General features: G+C 46.6%; 2 protein-coding genes across 2 annotated transcripts; both read left to right on the forward strand.

Annotated features, from left to right (window-relative positions):
- Positions 1 to 46: 46 nt before the first annotated feature.
- On the forward strand, positions 47 to 2664 carry CSUI_010490 (integral membrane duf56 family protein). The gene is made up of 2 exons (XM_068070593.1): positions 47 to 343; positions 1312 to 2664. The coding sequence occupies exons 1-2, from the start codon at positions 134 to 136 to the stop codon at positions 1540 to 1542; spliced, it is 441 nt and encodes a 146-aa protein (XP_067917430.1). The 5' UTR covers positions 47 to 133; the 3' UTR covers positions 1543 to 2664.
- A 2339-nt stretch (positions 2665 to 5003) lies between these two features.
- CSUI_010491 (uncharacterized protein) lies at positions 5004 to 15185 on the forward strand (the record flags this gene model as incomplete). Its single annotated transcript, XM_068070594.1, has 2 exons — positions 5004 to 14317; positions 15035 to 15185. The coding sequence occupies exons 1-2, from the start codon at positions 6732 to 6734 to the stop codon at positions 15183 to 15185; spliced, it is 7737 nt and encodes a 2578-aa protein (XP_067917431.1). The 5' UTR covers positions 5004 to 6731.
- Between the last annotated feature and the right edge of the window lie 193 nt (positions 15186 to 15378).

Below are 15378 nucleotides of genomic sequence, written 5' to 3' on the forward strand. Positions count from 1 at the left end.
TATTTATGTATGTATGTATGTCTGAATATGTATGTGTGTGTATGTATTGAAGGTTCCGTCGGATATTTCTTTACTGGAGGAGCAGCAGACAGTTGGGAAGAGAAGACTTCGATTACTCGAACGTCTAGGCTTGATGCTGATGCCTCCTATGTTTCACTGGAACTATACAAAGATTGATAAAGAAGACATGAGGAAAATTCTTCAAAGACAATACGCAGTCACTCATAGAGGGTATCAATCGACTTCAGGGGGAGCACTAGGAGGAAAAGGAGGAGGACCACAGGCCACTGCAGATCCCGCCACAGATATTGTTTCAAGGCGACAAGAAAGTATACGCAAACGGGTACACACACATCACTCCCACACGTATCTATATATCTTTAATCGATCTATCTTTAATCTATCTATCTTTCTATCTATCTTTCTATCTATCTTTAATCTATCTATCTCTATCTATCTATCTTCACCACATGTAGTGTGTTTGAATGTGTAGCGGGTGCTGTAAGTAGGGGGGAGGACTGCGCACGGGCACTGGTATTTATAGAGACGTTACTTTACTCTTCATATAGACAGGAGCAGACAGCAGCCTTATCAGGGTGTACTTTATCTCTTTTCTTTTTCTTGTTCCTGATCTTTTCCTTCTTGAATGGTAACAATGCTTTGAAGATTTCATATCTGTCTTTCTTTGCTCTCTCCTGTGGTCTATCGCGCTTCTCCTTTCTTTTCTTCTTCACACTAGGGTTCTTCAGTTTATTCTCCGTCTCTTTCTCACGCTATCTCTCTCTCGCTGTCATCCTTGTATGTGTTGACGCGACTCTGCATGTATCGATATGGCTGGGGTGGATGTGCACCTCATACGGCCTAGGCCTATCTATTGGTATGTGTGTATAAGATATAATGCAAACGTGACTATGCATACAGGTGTTTCATACAAACTATATACACAGTTACATATATGTACATGTATTCCGTACTTTTTAATACCAGCGTATCTGTCTTATCTCTGTATTCCTCCGAAGAGATCACATGTGTGTAAGCAAGCGACCATTACTCTCCCTGATACTTACATGGTTCACAGCGTATTCTTCTCTATCTCTCTTATCTTTGCTTCGTCCTCGCTCCTTCTTCTTCTTCTTTGTGCTTTTTTCGAAATGTCTTCCCTTCGACATCTCTTTCTCTTCCTCTTCATTCTTTCTTCTTACCAAACAGTCTCTCTCTATCGCCTTCAGATGCACCCCCTCCCTATATTTATATCTATATACATAGACATATACATATGTGCTTGCTGTTCTTCTCCTTTCTTTTCTTTAGGTTGTCGCACATAACGGCTTATGGGCAGGTGTCGTTCTAAGCACCCTTTTCTGTCATATGTCTATCCGTCACTATGACTATAAGACCAAGCTGATTCTTCTTCCTTTCACGGCTTATGGAGGTTCCTGGATAGGGCGATGGGTAGGAGACGGCCTAACAGGGAGATGGTCTGAGTGGGGGAGAGATCGAGCTCTTGGACAGCTCCCAGCTCGTGTCTATTTTCAAGCATAAGAAGTAGCAACACCAAGATCACATGCAGAGAAAGGAGTCCCCTATCTATCTATATTGGTATATACGTCTCTTCTTTCTCGCTTTCCTTCTTTCATCTATAAGTGTATGAAGGAGATGGTTGAAATCGAGGGGAGGTGATTTGCTTGACTTTCCATGGATGCCCTTGGGTGGTAGGGATGTATAAACATATAGTGTATACCATGGATCGGAGATAATTAAGATAGGCATATCGATCTATTTATAGGTGTGTATATATAGTATAGAATTGTCTACCAACACAGATATATGGGAGAGGGAGAGAGAGCGAGAAAGAGAGCATGCATATGTGGAGAGAGTGAGAGAGAGACATGAACGTATATGTATGTATGCATGTAGGTGGGGAGTGATGTGATAGTGGTGTATGTGAGAATATGCATGATTGATGGTGGATGTTTAATATCGCGGAGGAGGAATGACAGAGAAGTGCTGGAGAGAGAAAGAGAGAGAGAAACGAGGTGTCTGATTCATGAAGAGAGCATATGACGAAAGTGATACTCATCTTTTGATCGGGAGTCGTACAAGAGCGTGGTAGGATAGGGTATACGCAGAAGGAGAAACATCCTTTGGCCCTAAGGAAATCGTCTTCTGTTGAGGTGTCTCAAGAAGCGGGAGGTCGATAGAGAGAAACCAGACATAATAGAAAGCTGCATATGCAACTAAGCGCTTCTCCATCTCTCTCCCTATTCGTCAGGGTTTTTCTTCAAGAAAACAATGAGGAGATGAAAGATGTTTTGTCGGTAGATCACAGGCTTCAAGAGTTGGTTCGTCTCTATCACATTGAGATGCTCCTCCTCTTCATATGCATTCAATATGTATCTCCACAGATATACGTGCACTGCATACAACGAACCATATACACTTGTACCCCTACATCTACATATATAGAGAGAGAAAGAGAGAGAGAGAGAGATACGTGAAGGGAGTGTGAAGACAGAGAGAGTGGTGTAGGTGGAGTTTTTTCCCTTGTGTTCTGGAGTGAGGAACGTCTCATGCCTTGGAATGGCGTGCATTCACAAGGTCTTTCTGATCATGGAGGGGACCGGAGAAGGATAAGGAGACGAGTCAGGGCGGAGGGGGGAGGAAGAGACAAGGACGAGGGAGAGAGAGAGAGAGAAAAGAGAGGGGAAGGGGGAAGAGGAGTGGCAGGCAAAGGGATCGTGTGGTAGGATGCCTTGGCATGTTTTCATGTTCGTCTCTCATCATAAGAAGACTTCGTGTATAAGACGTTAGAAGGAAAACATAAAGAGAGAAAGTGGAGGGGGAGAGAAGAAGAAGCTGACTTTCTTCTTCGGCTCTTCTATCCTTCCCTTTATACCTTCTTCCTTTTATTGCGATGTCAACCAATGGCCCGCCATCTCTTTTTGATCAAAAAAGGAAGTCACCTGAAACGGAAAGTCTTCTCGCGAGCTTTCTCCATGCGTCTTGCTTCTCTCAATCAAGAATCTCATTGCCTAGTTCTCTTCTATCCATCTATCCATAGTATGAGAGATAGAGACAGGTGAGAATGAAGCACATTCAGGCTTTACCCCCTTGGCCTTGTCACACCTCCTAAGGTTACTTTAGAGCTTGAATACACAGTGTTCACCCAGAAAGGTAAATACAAATAGCTACCGATGTTGCATGCACCCTGCCTGCTACATACATTTAGCTGCCGAGACATAGATCAATCAACTATCTAGGTCAGTAGCTATTCCCACAGACCTGAAGAAGAGAGATGAAAACTCAATACACTTGATGACATTCCCTCTTAACCTGGTAGAAGCGGCCCGGAGAAGAGAGGAGCTGAAGAAAAGACTAGGCTACTATTCCTCGAGAGGCGGGAGGGGGAGCTATCGTACTGTGTGTATGATAACCTTCTTCTTTCGAGAACTGAATCGATACCCCCTGAGACGTCAACCGATCGTGACGAGGGGTCTTGGCTTTGTTATTTTGCACGAGACAAAATAGATTCTATAGCAGAATAGACCCTACATACGATTACATTCAACCTGACACCGATAGAACCCTTTACACGGGAAAAACACGTCAACAAGCCCTGCTTCAGTACAATGGAGGAGCGTCTTTGCGCTTCCGTGGGAACTTGAGAATGGAGCTTTATGTTATGACAAACGATTCTTCACCTCTGTATCACAATAAATTGAGGGAAAAGCTTTCACGTGGAGTGCTTCGGCAACAGTCATGTGCTTCATAGCCGGTAACTAGCATTCTCATTCATAGTGCTGCGGTCTGTATATTTCAACGTCGGGATGCTCGTAGCGTCACCCCCGTGATCCTTCTTATCTCAACCACGGCCATGTCAGGAGTCATCCTTCTCGTCGTCTTCATCCTCTCGTTCTCTTGTTCACATCAAGCCATCGTCGCTTGTTTCCCCGCTTTGCAATGACGTACCTCATTGAACTGCGATGGCTTTTCATTAATGATGGAGAAGAAACCTTGAAACCTTTGGGGAGACGATGGGCACACTGACAGACAGAGGGTGTCCGTATCCGCAACTGTGTTTATCTCTTCCTGAGTGAGTTTGGCACCAGTGATTGAAGGACATTAACACTCGGGTGGTAACCTCCTCCTCCTCTTGTGACCCTCTTCGTTAGACGGTGAATTACTAGGAAAGCACACATTCACACTATTCTCCGGTGTTTGAAAGCCTTTCTGCGACTTCTCTTTGTTTTCCTAGCCGAAACCCCCAAGGCATCAAACTGTTAGCTAGTTTGACCGCCACGATGGAACAATCGAATGCCCACCCGCTGCATGAGGGGATGTCATATGTTGTCGGGTGAGTGACAAGAAGGGGATTGCTGGAGGTCGTTAGCTGAAGAGATCTAGCTGTGTGAGGTGAGTTTTATCGTGAAGCGCCTTGTCCGGCCAAGGCGAAACGTCCTCTCCCTTCCCTTCACAGATCAGCGTGACTAACACCCGTCTTTCACATCAATACAAGTCCAACTCCTTAAGTACATCGTTCCTACCCTTCTCTGGTTCATCGCTTTTGTGTATGTTGTTTCTCTGATAGTGCGCTTATCACCCGAAGAAAGAAAAACGGACTTTTCTATTTCCTCAAAACGAAGCTGCAAACTCACTCTCTTAGTCATTCACGTTTTTAGTACGACTCGGTCCCCGAGAAAAACTTTAAGAAACAGATACGAGCAAACGCCAAGAGAAGAAAAGCTTTGCTGAGAGCGGCCAGTCCACATCATACGATAGGATGCAGGCACGGTAGGCTCGACAGCAGGACTCCTCTTACTCCGATGAGCCGTTACCCCTGTGACTACGTAAACACCATCGCCGTCTCCCTTCGTTAACCTTCTCTCTTCTCTCCGTCTTGATCACTCGACCGTCATCTCTCGCTGCAAGTGGAACACGAGCTCCCGATAGAGGGTGCTGGGCCATTTCCGTAACGGTATGCACTGCTGTCTACTTTTACTTCACGGTGATTGGTGGGTGGTCGTGGTGATAGACAGGCAGGTCGAGTAAGAGTGAGATTGGAGCGGGACGCACCTGGTTTCTCTTCGGTGTTATAAGAGGAAGTGGTTGCTGTTCGTCTAAGGGGGAAGTGGCAGGACGGAGCACGTCGAGCCTAGCTAGTGATGGGACAGCAGGAGTAGCAGAACGAGTGGTGTGTCGCCGACAGATCCGATCCTAAACGCGGGCAGCGTCGTTATCGTCGTCTACGACCCTGTCAATTCGATAGAAGAAATGGAGAAACAAGCAAGTCTCGACGTCATATCGATGATGATGATGGTGATACGTGGATGGAGGGTGACGGAGAAAGGCAGCTAGGATTCGATTTTGCGGTGTCACATCATCGTGGAACGGAATTCCTATTTCAAAATGATTCTGTTGCAAGCTGTTGGTAGGTTTTGCTGTCGTGCTTTCTCCTAGCGGACGTCGTCGGAAGGAGAAAGAGGAGAGAGAGGAGGTGTATCTATCATTTCTAGTTCGTTTTTTGGTATGAAAACCGGAGATTTCTGAACAGATTTTCGAGATTTCTACATTTCCTCTCATGTTCCGACTCATTCTTCACCCTTTTTTCCTCATTCCTCACCTCCATCTCAATCAACGGACATCATATCGCCACTTCCTTATCTCTTCACCGTCCTGCGCAGAGAGAGAGATAGACAGATGGATAGATAGATAGCCCCTTCCTCGTTTCATCCGTGAAAAGAAACTCTCGCAGCGAGCTCAACAACACCATGAGGAGATAAACTGACCTGGCTGGCCTTTCCTGTCGCAGCCGGAATATTCTGCAGCGGTTGAGAAAGGAAGGCGAGAAAGAAAAGCTCCTCGTTTTGTGTCGAGTTTTCTTTCTTCCTTCTGACTCGCCTTGTTGTATGTATGACTCAATTTCATCCATTGACAACCTTGCGATGGTGAAGAAGCTATAGGAATAGGAAGAATTTTATCGAGAAAAAGAGACTTTCTTTCTTTCTTTCTTCTTCCTTCCTTCCTGTTTCTTTCTTTCTTTCTTTCGGACGGGGTCATTTCTATGAGAGGCCCATTTGAACCGATTGTTTTGTGGCTGTTTGCATATTTGAGCCGGCTATAGTTGAGTGTTTGAATCTCTCTTTCTCTTTCTCAAGTGGATCAGACAGCTTGTTCTTCCTTCGTTTTCCTTTTGGAAATCTTCGCTGCGGGACCAGTCATCCCCAAGCTTTCTTTTTTTTTCACATCGCAGAAAGAGATTTCTCTTCCTTTGCTTCGAGCCACTTCAATCATGAAGATACCTCATTCCTCCGCCTGGTGATGTGTGATCGGCGGCCCTCGATTCATCTTCTCGTTTCTCTTCACTTCCATAGATAGATGAAAGATAGAGAGATACTAGACAGCTAGCATACTACAGAAAGATAGAGTAGCAAAGAGGAGTTGTCCTCGTCATGATTGCAATCATTTTCATGGTCTCAATGTAGCCGTTTTTAAGACGAACAGGCCTAGGTTCCTGCAGACAAAAAGACAGAGAGACAGAGAGACAGAGAGAGAGAAGGTCTTGTTAATGAAGTTGTTATAGAAGTCATAAGAGGGTCCTTTTATGTGTCTCTCTTTCTTATTAAGAATTTCACATGTAGATCGACTGTGGGAGAAAAGAAAGGTATGAAGAAGTCCTTGCCGTAACAGGCTTAGAAGGAGGAGTCTAACGAGGACGAACACCCCAAGACGAAATGGCACCGCTATCTTTCTTTCGCTTACTTCCTTCTTCTTCATCTTCTTCAAGAAAGGATCCTCGCACACGTGATGAGGCGATAAGAACTAGGGCTCTAGCCACAGGAGAAGAAGAAGGGGAAGAAGAAGAAGTTAAAGGACAGCCAGGAGAAGGAGATGGAGGACAAAACAGTCGTGGAAGTAGTTGCCATACAGATGATTCAACTGACTTTGCTCATTTCGAATCAGCGCTCCTTTCATCTTCCTCCTCGTCCATGAAATTTTCTTCTTCTCGTCTTCCTTCTCGCGACTCTTTCTCTTCATCTTCTCATCTTCGGAATAGCCCTAAGAAGGAAGAATCTTCTCGAGTCTCCATAGAAGGAAAAAGAAAGACTAGCGATTCCCGAGGATGTGCATTACTCCCAAACACCTCGTCATCATCTTCATCTTCTTCCTTAACAAGCCGACTGTTTAAGAGAGGCCTTTCCTTATCTTCTTCTTCAAGCGCAGTCGGCAGTAATTTGGATAAGGCAAGCAGCAGTCATGCTCTGCCTCACCATCCCAGTCTCGATGCTGAAGATGACAAGAGAGAGGAGGGGGAAGAAGAAGAGATAGAGAGAGAACGTGAAATGAAGAAAACAGGTAGCCATCCTCCTAGTCATAGTAATAGTAGTAGCGGTATAAGAGGTCTACGTGCACCAAGGGGTTCATTTCTAAGAAAGAAAAGTAAGTCTCGAAAAGAAGCTTCTTCTTCTTCTAGTCAAGATCTTACTCTCATTCCTTCTCAGCATGAGAACCATTCTCAACAGAAGATGAAAAATTCTGTCAAATCTTCTCCTTCTTCTCCAACTTCTTCCTCGTCTACTCCAACTATGACAGCTTCTCTTAAGTCTTCTTCTTCTTCTCGTTCAACAACTGTTTTGAAATCCCGGGCATCATCTATCGGGTTATCACATACAACGACGACTCTACCGTCAAGATCATCCATCTCTTCTTCTTCTTCTTCCTCCCCGCCTCATCCGCCGCCATCTCCTCCTTGTTCGAATACTCACGCGATACAACAAGTGAAGAGTCGAATCAGCGGAAAGAAAGGAATAGAAAAAGGAAAAGAAGAAGAAATTGGAGAGAAAGACTCTTCTCTGATACCTACATCATCGCCACCTATCGGCTCTACAACGGCTCCAGCGTCTTCCGGACGCAAAGCGACAAGTACCGTCAGATCCACTAGTAGCAGTAGTAGTAGGAGAAGTAAGGCTGGGGGGACACATAGCAGTAGTAGCAGCAGTAGTAGATCATCTTCTTCTCGCTCATCTTCAGTAAAGAAGAACAAGAAACTCTCTTCTACGTCTACTACTTCACCCGAGGCTTCTCTTGCGACTCATGCATCGCCTTCATCGACCAAAGGTCTTGTGAAAGGCAGTGGAGCAGTCCCAGCAGCTATCGCTTCTTCTTCTTCTTTGAAGGGCATGACCTCTCCTCGGGTAGGAGAAGACGCGAAGACGAAAGCAGGGAAGAAGACATCTACAGGAGGCGCGAAAGTAAAAGCGAAAAAAGAGGACGTTAGTAAGGAAAGTCAAGCCGTCGTATCGGGGGATATAAGTGGCAAGAATGTTCTTCAAAAGACATCATCGGCAAATGTTCCTTCTTCTTCTTCTGATGCTCTTAATCTGTCTCTCTTCGCTTGTCGTGTCATGGATGTCACTTCACCTGTCTCGTCTCCTTGTCTTGATGAGGCCTCATCGGCGGGGATGGAGGAGAGAAGAAGGAAGAAGAGAGAAGAAACAGAAGAAGGAGAAGAGACAAGTGTTGGCGTAGAGCCTATGGATCTATTTCTATCTCAATCGGTCGTACGGGGAACGGGAGAACACAAGAGAGAAGAGAAAGAAGAGAGTCTCGCGGGTCTTCAGACAGAAGAAGACCTCCAAGAAGACAGCACTGCTCCAAGCTTCAGTCATGACTCTTCCTCCCATGGCCATTCAGAAACGCTTTCTTCCTCATATTCAGCTAGCAGTGGGAGTAGAAGATCAGCCACACAGAAAGGAGAGGGAAGATCTCTCCATTCTGCTCTTATTGCTCCGATCGCCTCACCCCGACATCGACTACCGAAAGACTCTTTGCCGGCTGTTGTCTCGTCGTCCTCGTCATCTTCTCTAGTACGAGAAAGAGAGGAGAAACTGAAGAACGAGGAGGAGGAAGGAGAACTTGAAGAGAATTTCGCTTCATCGCAATGCCCATATGCTTCTCGTCTTATTCCTTCTCATGTCTCTCCCCCTGATCTCTCGAGTTCTTCCTCATACTACGAAGATAGCAGCCTCGCAAACACCCGTCATTATCTGTCTACATTCCCTGGCGAAGAAGAAGCAGAAGATGGAGAGAAGGAGAGGTCTCAGTATCGAATTAACGTTGAAGAAGAGGAAGGAGCCGTAGAAGATCATCATGAAGGACAAGAAGATGAGAATCATAGGTCTCTCTATTCAACCATCTATGGCGCGTCATCTCTAGTGATCTTTGAGAATGCTGATACAGCTGGCAGTCCTTGTTCAGCAGCAGGTGGAGGAGCTACACGTCCTTTAGCTTCTTCTTCCTCTTGCTATGAATACCCATCCTCTATGGGGGGAGTGACCTCGACGGCTCAGGCTTTCGAAATAGACGAAGAAGAAGAAGGAGGGGGGGGTGATGAAGCTCATGGAGGAGAGATGGATCAGCATCCTGGGAGAGAAGAAAAAGAAGAAGAAGGAGAGATAGAGCGAGAAGAAGAAGAAGACCATGAAGATGAAGAAGCAGAGCTAGCAGCTCCATTACCGGCTTCTCTTGATGAGGGAGAAGGAGTAGGACAAGAGGTGGAGGAAATACAAGAAGAGAAAAATGTTGAAGAAGAAGAAGAAGAGAGAGAAGGCGGTGATGGAGATAGTGGTAGTGGTGCAGTACGTGTAGAGATTGAAGAGGTTTATGATGTTGATGAGAATTACCATGAAGAAGAACAAGAGGGTCACTCAACTCCAAGTGTATGTACAGCTGAGATGTCTGATGCCACAACACGTGCTACAGATGGTGCTTCTTCTCCAACTCTTGCCACGTTACCGACATACATCGAAGAAACACCCGAACCAGGAGAAGACCAACATCCCCCGTGCCCTCATTCTTCTTCTTCCTCCTCCTCTTCCTCTTCTCGTAAGCCTTACATCGAGTCTTCTTCTTATCCTTCTGGTGCCATTGGCGATGAAGAAGTTGAAGAAAATCAAGAAGAAGAAGAAGAGATTGTGAGTCATGAGACGGCTAATGAGGCTAGCCAGGACTTGCCAATATCCAGTGAGCCGCGTTCTTCCCCCCCCCCTCCTGTCAGGTGTCCTGAGTGTTCCCTTCATCTGCGGGAGAATGAACTGCCAGATCATCTTTTCGCGCATGCACTGGATGCTTTACAAGCTCGCGCAGCTCAGCGTGATCTCCAGCAAGGAAAGAAACGACCACAAGCTACAAGGCCTAATCATTCTTCCTCTTCTTCCTCTCAACAAGCAAACAGCAGTCTCGATATCTCTTCTTCCTCAGGCGGTAGAACTAGTCCTCTTCATAGTAGTAGTAGTACTACACAAGTGTCACAGGAGCATCATCATAGCATAAGCACTCCTTCTGAAGATCGTCGTATCTCTTCATCGTTAGCTCCAGCATCGAGATCTGAAGAAGAAGGAGAACGACAGCGTGGTAATGTTCATGAGACAAGTACACCCAACGTAAGACCTTCGCTAGATTCATCTTCTCTCTCTCCAGGGATAGAACCCCATCGAGGAGCAGGAGCTGTCGAAAGAGAACAAGAAGAGGAAGATGCTGAACTGTCTTCGTCTTCGGCAAGTCTAGAATCTTTGCCGTCTGTACATCATTCAAGCGAAGTGAGAGAGACTGCTCGAGAAGGAGGAAGAGGAGGAGAAGATGAGAGAAACGTCGCTTGTAGGACAGGTCGTACATCAGAAGACTTTGTAGAAGATCTTGAGAGAGGTGAGAATAGTCGTCACAGTAGTGACCAGCCTTCTCGGGTGTCAGGAGATGAACGACGTCTCTCTAGGACAGAGAGTGGCCTCCCAGCAAGAAAGCGACGGAATGTAGAGGGCCATACGACAACTACAGCAGCAGCATCAGCAGTATCTTTCTCGCGCAGTGGAAGTGGTAGTGGAGATCGACGGCGTGTAGAAGAAGGAGGGAGGGGAGATGGCGACGAAGATGAGGCGAATCGACGGCTCTCATCCAAGTCAAGCACAGAAGGATCAGGAAGATCTAGTAGTAGACAAACATCAGGAGGTGGCGTTCGAGAAGCCCGAGGAGGGGGCACGACTCAGCGAGGATTTCGAGGGGTTCGTGGAGCAACGACGACTATGGTGACTTCAGCTAATCAAGCAAATCAACCTAATCGAAGTCCTCGATATCGCTTATTAGAAAGAACACCATCCTCGTCATCTTCATCAAAATCTGCACCTTCATCACAGGCGTCATTGACTCGTCCGAGTGGCTATACCTCGAGTCTTGCATCCGGCAGTGCAACTGCAAGAAGAAATCTTCATCACGCTAATACAGCAGGCCGAACCACAGGTGGGGCGCTAACTGCACGACCAGGAGTAGGAGGGAGCGGTGGACAAGGCCGTGGAAGCTTGACGAGTTCTACGTCATCAGGGAGTAGTAATAGTAATAGTAGTAGTAGTAGTCATACATCAGGAGCGAATAGCGCCGTTTTAAGAAGAGCCCTTTCCATGAGGGCTACCGTAGGAGGGGGGGGAAGTTCATCTGGTCATTCACTGAGTCGAGGACATTCCTTCTCAGCATCTCTAGGAGGAGCAGGAGGAGGTGTAACGACACCGCGATATATGGAGGCAACAGCGGCATCCTTATCAAGACGAAGTAGCTGTAGGACAGCGGGTCGATTCAATCCAGGAACGACAGGGGGAGGAGATGGTCTCTCTGCAGGTATGAATGATGGAGATACAGGAGCAGGAGGAGGTCGGGAAGATGCTTCCTATTCTTCTCAACAATCTTCACACCAGGGATTTCTTTCATCACGAGCCACCCCAACAGGTCCTTCCTCTTCTGAGCTTCGTAGATCGGGAAGTAGTAGTCTTGTCAGAGGAGTTGGGGGTGCCATGACAGCGCGCGCCGCCTCGTCGGGGATGAGAGGAGGTCTTCCCTCGTCAAGTGGTTCTTCTCTTCCACATGGCTCCTTTTCACGTATTCCCTCGGCGTCTTTATCTTCTTCTTGCGGATCGACGTTACCTTCTTCAAGACTATCCTATCGAGCGACAATAGGGGGAAGTGCTTCAAGTCATCATCGTACGAGGACCTCTTTGCGATTTCAAGAAGAAAGACGACTTGCATGCGGCACAGCCGCAGCTAATAGAGCCGCCGCCGCTGCCGCTGCGTCTTCTGCAGGAGGGGATGCAGGAGCAAGGAGTATGACAACAGAAGAAGGAGAAGATGGAGATCTAAGTGCATCGACCTTACACCATGAATCGCCTACTACTACTACTCGACGACTCCTCGCTAGTCATTCCTCCGAGACAACAGAGGGAGATCAGAATGGTGGAGACCCTCATATGATGGATGATAGCTCTTCTGCGTTACCTTCCCTCTCGCGTAGATCGACAGGTATCCCATTCTCACGAGGACCAAGCTTTTTAGAGAGTGTCGATACGTCTTCCTTACCTTCATCACCTCTTGCTACGAATCATCCTGCCTCTTTCAGTTTCTCTTCTTCAACGAGTTTCGGAGGAGGGAGAAGAAGATCTGGCAGTCTACACCTCGCACACACTGATAGCACTAGTGGTCTTCTTCATAGAAGAGAAGGTGTCGTAGGAGGAGAAGGTATCTCCTCTTCTTCATCTTCCTCAGGAACGACTCGATCGTCATTGGGGCGTGGCCGCATGATGCCGCCTGTCCCCCTCTTGCCATTGAGCTCGCTCTCCTCTCACTATGCGAGAAATACAGCAGCGGCAGGGGCGACACGTCTTCCTCATGCGACTTCATCGTCTGATACAGAAGGAGGAGAAACGAATGTCCGTCCTGCCCGTCTCGTGAGAAGTTCAAGTACACGAGTCCATCGTACATGCAGTAGTAGCAGCAGCGGGACAGGAAGCAGAGGGGGAGGCGCTTTGGGAGATACATCCTCTCGTCTTATAGTCGGAGGAGGCATTTCCTCTGCTCGACCCCTCGTAGAAGACGATGATAGAGGTGGAAGCCATGAGAGAAGCAGTGGTGGCGATGATAGTGAAGATGAAGACTATGGTGATGAGGCTGGTGGTAGACAGGGACACCATCGCCATGCTGGAGACTCTTCTTCAACTTTAAGTAGAAGAGGCCCCCGTGTGACAGGCACATCATCTTCGCATGAATTACGTCGTGTCGATTCATCAGCATCGATCTCTGCCGGTGTCCGACCCGCGACACGTATATCAGGTTCTCATCTGTATACGAGCCGAAGAAGTCTTGGCTCCAGTGGGGGCTTTGCAGCTACACCTTCCGCCTCTTCTTCGTCCTCCTCCTCTTCTCATCATCTAATAAGAGCGGGGAGTCATGAAAATCTCGCGACAAGAACAGGCTGGGTACCTACATGGGGCCAGACCTTAATTGATATGGGCCTCGTACCTGCACCATCGAGACCTTCAGCAAGTGCCTCTTCTTCGTCTTTCAATCCGTTCAGGAGTAGTGCAGAACTAGCCAGATCGCCCACCAACGCCTATGCTTCTTCTAGCGGGAGTCAGCACCCTCATCATAACGACGGAGAGACAGATCCTCGAGCTCATTCTACTCAGAGAGGCGACTCAGAAGAAGGCAATGGAGGAGTCAGTCGCAATCGATCTGTATCGACTACCACTACAAGTACCACTACAGCAGGGGGAGGGACATCTTCTATGATGTCTTTCTCTTCTTCAACATCTCTAGCCTCTTCTTCTTCATTCGCGATGACGAGAACCGCGCAAAGTGCCTCTGTCTCGTCTCCTAGACGTCTTGGCTATTCACGAAGTAGCAGTGTGCTTGGATACAATCGTAGTCAGAGCAGGAGTACAGGGGGACAAGGGAATCTCGGATCGACTACAGGGGGAGTCTATGGCCATAGCTCAAGCTCTTCTGCCATTCCAGCTGGGAGAAGTTCCTATCATCTGTCTTCTTCGCTATCTTCATCTAGAGGGACATCGTACTATAGTCGGGGAAATACAGCAGGGGCAGCACTCTCTCGTAGTACGATAGGTAGCAGCGGAAGTCACGGCGGGTATTATCATTCTTCTTCTGCTCGCTATCCATATACATCAGATGACGCAGGTCATGACGCTCATGCAAGAGATGGCTCTTCTTCATCTTCTCTTTCTTATCGCCCTAGCTATTCTTCGTCTTCCTCGAATCCTCTCTTCGGTGGCCGATCAACCATACATCATCATTCTCAGCATGGAAGTAATAGTAGTAGTAGTTATAGTGCCAGTAGATCCATAGGCAGAAGTTCCTTTGGAGGGGGAGGAGAAAGAGGAGAGAGAGGAAGTCATAGCAATAGCAGTGGTGGGGGTGCAGGAGCCTTCAACAGAAATGACGGAGGCCCATGGTCACAGCTCCCTCCTGGCAGCCCATCCATGCGAGCGTAAGACTTGAACATATACGCACATCACATATATATATATATGTATATATGGATATGGATGTATGCATGTATGTTTACGGATATATGGGGATCTATATACATACATTTACTATATGTATATATGTATGGAAATGTATGTATCCATATAGGACAGAGGGAGGGATAGGGAGAGCTATCTGTGTATCTTTGTGTACAAGTGATAAGAGCAATGAACTGTCTATCGTTTCCACTGTGTTTCTCTTCCTCTTTCTTTATGTAGAGTTGATATACTTCTATACGTGGGTATCTATCTCTAGGATAACCTTCTCGCACTTCCTTCTTAAAGGGAGGAGGAGCATCGATTCCGCTGGCGAGTATGTGGTAGGAAGAAGGGGCGGTAAAATGCCTACCTCCGTGCTGTCATATCGAGAAGAGGGAAAGTCTCCATACGATACCACCTGATGCTGACGGGAGTCTTCTTCACCTACATGTGCAGACATAGAAGCTTCTTGAGCTGCAGTGATATATATGGTCAAAGGACTTTTCTTCTTGCTCCTGGCGTCTCATCCTCTAAAGGCATCCTTGTATCTACTTCGTGATGACTCCGACTTCCACGAGATTGTATAAGAAGAAGAATAATACCAGTCCGAGCACTTAGTAGCTGAAGATACACCGGAAAACCACTCGAGAAAACGGGCCTAGTACTTGGCTATTTGTGTGTGTGTATGTCGATTACAGGAGACGTTCACACACTCAGAGAGGAGGAGGAGAAGAAGAGATCGATGCTAGAGCCGTGGAAGCTCATCATCAGCGCATGCAACAACAAGAAGAGGAAAGAAGAGGACAGATGCTGCAAGTTCTCATTGACCTTCTACCGACTAGCCAGTAAGTTGTCAAAGAAAGAGTCTACTACTATCTTGTCTAGAATTTTGCTTTTTAATAACTATTCTTTTTAATTTCTTACTCATTTATATGAATAGAATATTAATCTTAAAGTTTTCTCATAATCTAATAGGAAAATTTAGAAAAATATTTATCATCAAAATAAATTAAAAAAATATTTTTTACAACAAATTAAAAAT

Source organism: Cystoisospora suis (genome assembly GCF_002600585.1).
Source record: "Cystoisospora suis strain Wien I chromosome Unknown contig_7585, whole genome shotgun sequence".
In the NCBI taxonomy this organism is placed as follows: Eukaryota; Apicomplexa; class Conoidasida; order Eucoccidiorida; family Sarcocystidae; genus Cystoisospora; species Cystoisospora suis.